Raw genomic sequence first — 1937 nt, forward strand, 5'->3', positions numbered from 1 at the left:
GTGTGTGTGTATGTGTGTGTGTGTATGTGTGAGTGGGTGTGTGTGCACGCGAATGTATGTGTGTGCGAGTGTGTGTGTATAATTAATGTGTGTGTTTGTTTGTGATGTGTGTGTGTGTGCAATCGCGCGCGTGTGTGCATGTGTAAGTGTGTTTCACCCTCCTTCTATCCACACCCCATTCCAATTACCAGAGTGTAGACCTATGCGGAGTTGCAGTTTGTGTGAAGGCTGATGAGGTACCCTGAAATGGGCAACTTTCTGCAGCAGCAGCAGGGAGAGCCGGGCGATGTGGAGCACGTGATCATTTCCATTGCGCAGTGGCAGACCAGAGACCACCATGTATGCGTCTCCGATTGTCTCCACCTGGCACAACAAACAAAGCAAGGGCAGAGGTTAATTATAACAAATACTAAAGACTATAAAAGAGAACAAAAGACACGAACAACGGGCAACTTTCGAAAGAATGACTGGCTGAGTGAGCTGCGGATATAGAGACAGTGAGAGGGACAGTGTGAGTGAGAGCTGTGAGTATCTCACCAGGTGAGAGCGACGAAGACAACAATCAACAACCCCTGGTCACAGCTTCAGGAGTGAAAAAAAATTTAAGTTAGGGCAATTTTGCCTAGCTCTCTAAAACAATACGCGAGGCAGCGTGTGGAATCAGGCTCTCGTCAATTTTTGGGCATGTAGAGTTATTGGTGTCATCTTAAAGCTTGTTCACTTGTCTTTATTTCAATGAAAAGAATATCCATTTATCTTGAATACAAGTCGAGATATTTGCCAATGAAGGAGGTGGGGTCACCTGTTTTCAGAAGTAAAGTCGTTAGTGAGAAAATGGCCACCAAAGATTAGTTATTTCCTTAGCTTGAGAGTCTGTGGTAACTGAAAATTTACATTTTTTGTGCCTTTAATCAACGTTTTTAAGAAAATTCCTCACAGAAATGAGTTCTTTAATGGGCATGAAAGGTGTTGAGCCAAAAAACAAAAATTTGATAAAAACTCACAAACCTGCGGGAAAATGCAAGTTTCTTCACTTTGATTATTTTGACGAGAGCCTGATTCCACCACGCTGCCTCACATATTATTAGCCTACTGCCCATGGTAACCAGGGCGCAAGTAAATATAAGTTTTTCTATTTCTCTTTTCCTTTTTTTTTTGGTAAGTGTTTTACGGCGCTCGCAACTGCATTAGGTCATATGAGCGCGCGGGACACGTCAAAACATTTTTATTTGGAGGGATATTTTGAATCTTCACCGGATTAAGGCCGAAGTCTACTCTTATCGATTTTGGACCTTTAGGGGATCTTTAATGTGTGCAACTTGCACTAATTACAACCACACGAACACACAAACAAATACACATACACACTAACACATCACGCGTTTCCACTTACAACCACACAAACACTCACACACTCATACATACTTATCACACACATACATAAATACTCACAAACACCACACACACACACACACACACACACACACACACACACACACACACACACACTTTTAAAGACACACGTAGACATACAAACACATCCACACGCACTAACACACAGATAAAAACACAAACAAACATACACTCTATTACACATAACCACACACAGGCTTATACACGTACAGACGGAGAGAGACACACACACGCACACACAACCAAACACACAAGAAAACACACACACAAAATCACTCATAAACGCATGCATACACTATCTTATACACATGCAGATGGACAGGCACACACATGCACACAAACACACATACACACTGACACCTGCACACACACACACACACACACACACAATGCACGCGCGCGCGCAGACACACACACACACACAAATGCACACACGCAGACACACACACAGACGCACACACATATACACCCACTCAGAAGCGCACACAGACACACACAGACACACACACAGACTCAGAGACACA

The 1937-nt window shown here is 43.3% G+C and overlaps 1 protein-coding gene across 1 annotated transcript in view; it reads right to left on the bottom strand.

The window, feature by feature from the left end:
• LOC106013118 (atrial natriuretic peptide receptor 1-like) overlaps positions 1-1937 on the bottom strand; it is a 16631-nt gene that overhangs the window by 5249 nt on the left and 9445 nt on the right. The window contains exon 4 of the mRNA XM_013088017.2: positions 189-363. Within this exon, the coding sequence (XP_012943471.2) occupies positions 189-363 (175 nt within the window). The remainder of the gene's footprint in view (positions 1-188; positions 364-1937) is intronic.

The sequence above is a fragment of the Aplysia californica genome, unplaced genomic scaffold (assembly GCF_000002075.1).
Source record: "Aplysia californica isolate F4 #8 unplaced genomic scaffold, AplCal3.0 scaffold00672, whole genome shotgun sequence".
NCBI lineage: Eukaryota > Metazoa > Mollusca > Gastropoda > Aplysiida > Aplysiidae > Aplysia > Aplysia californica.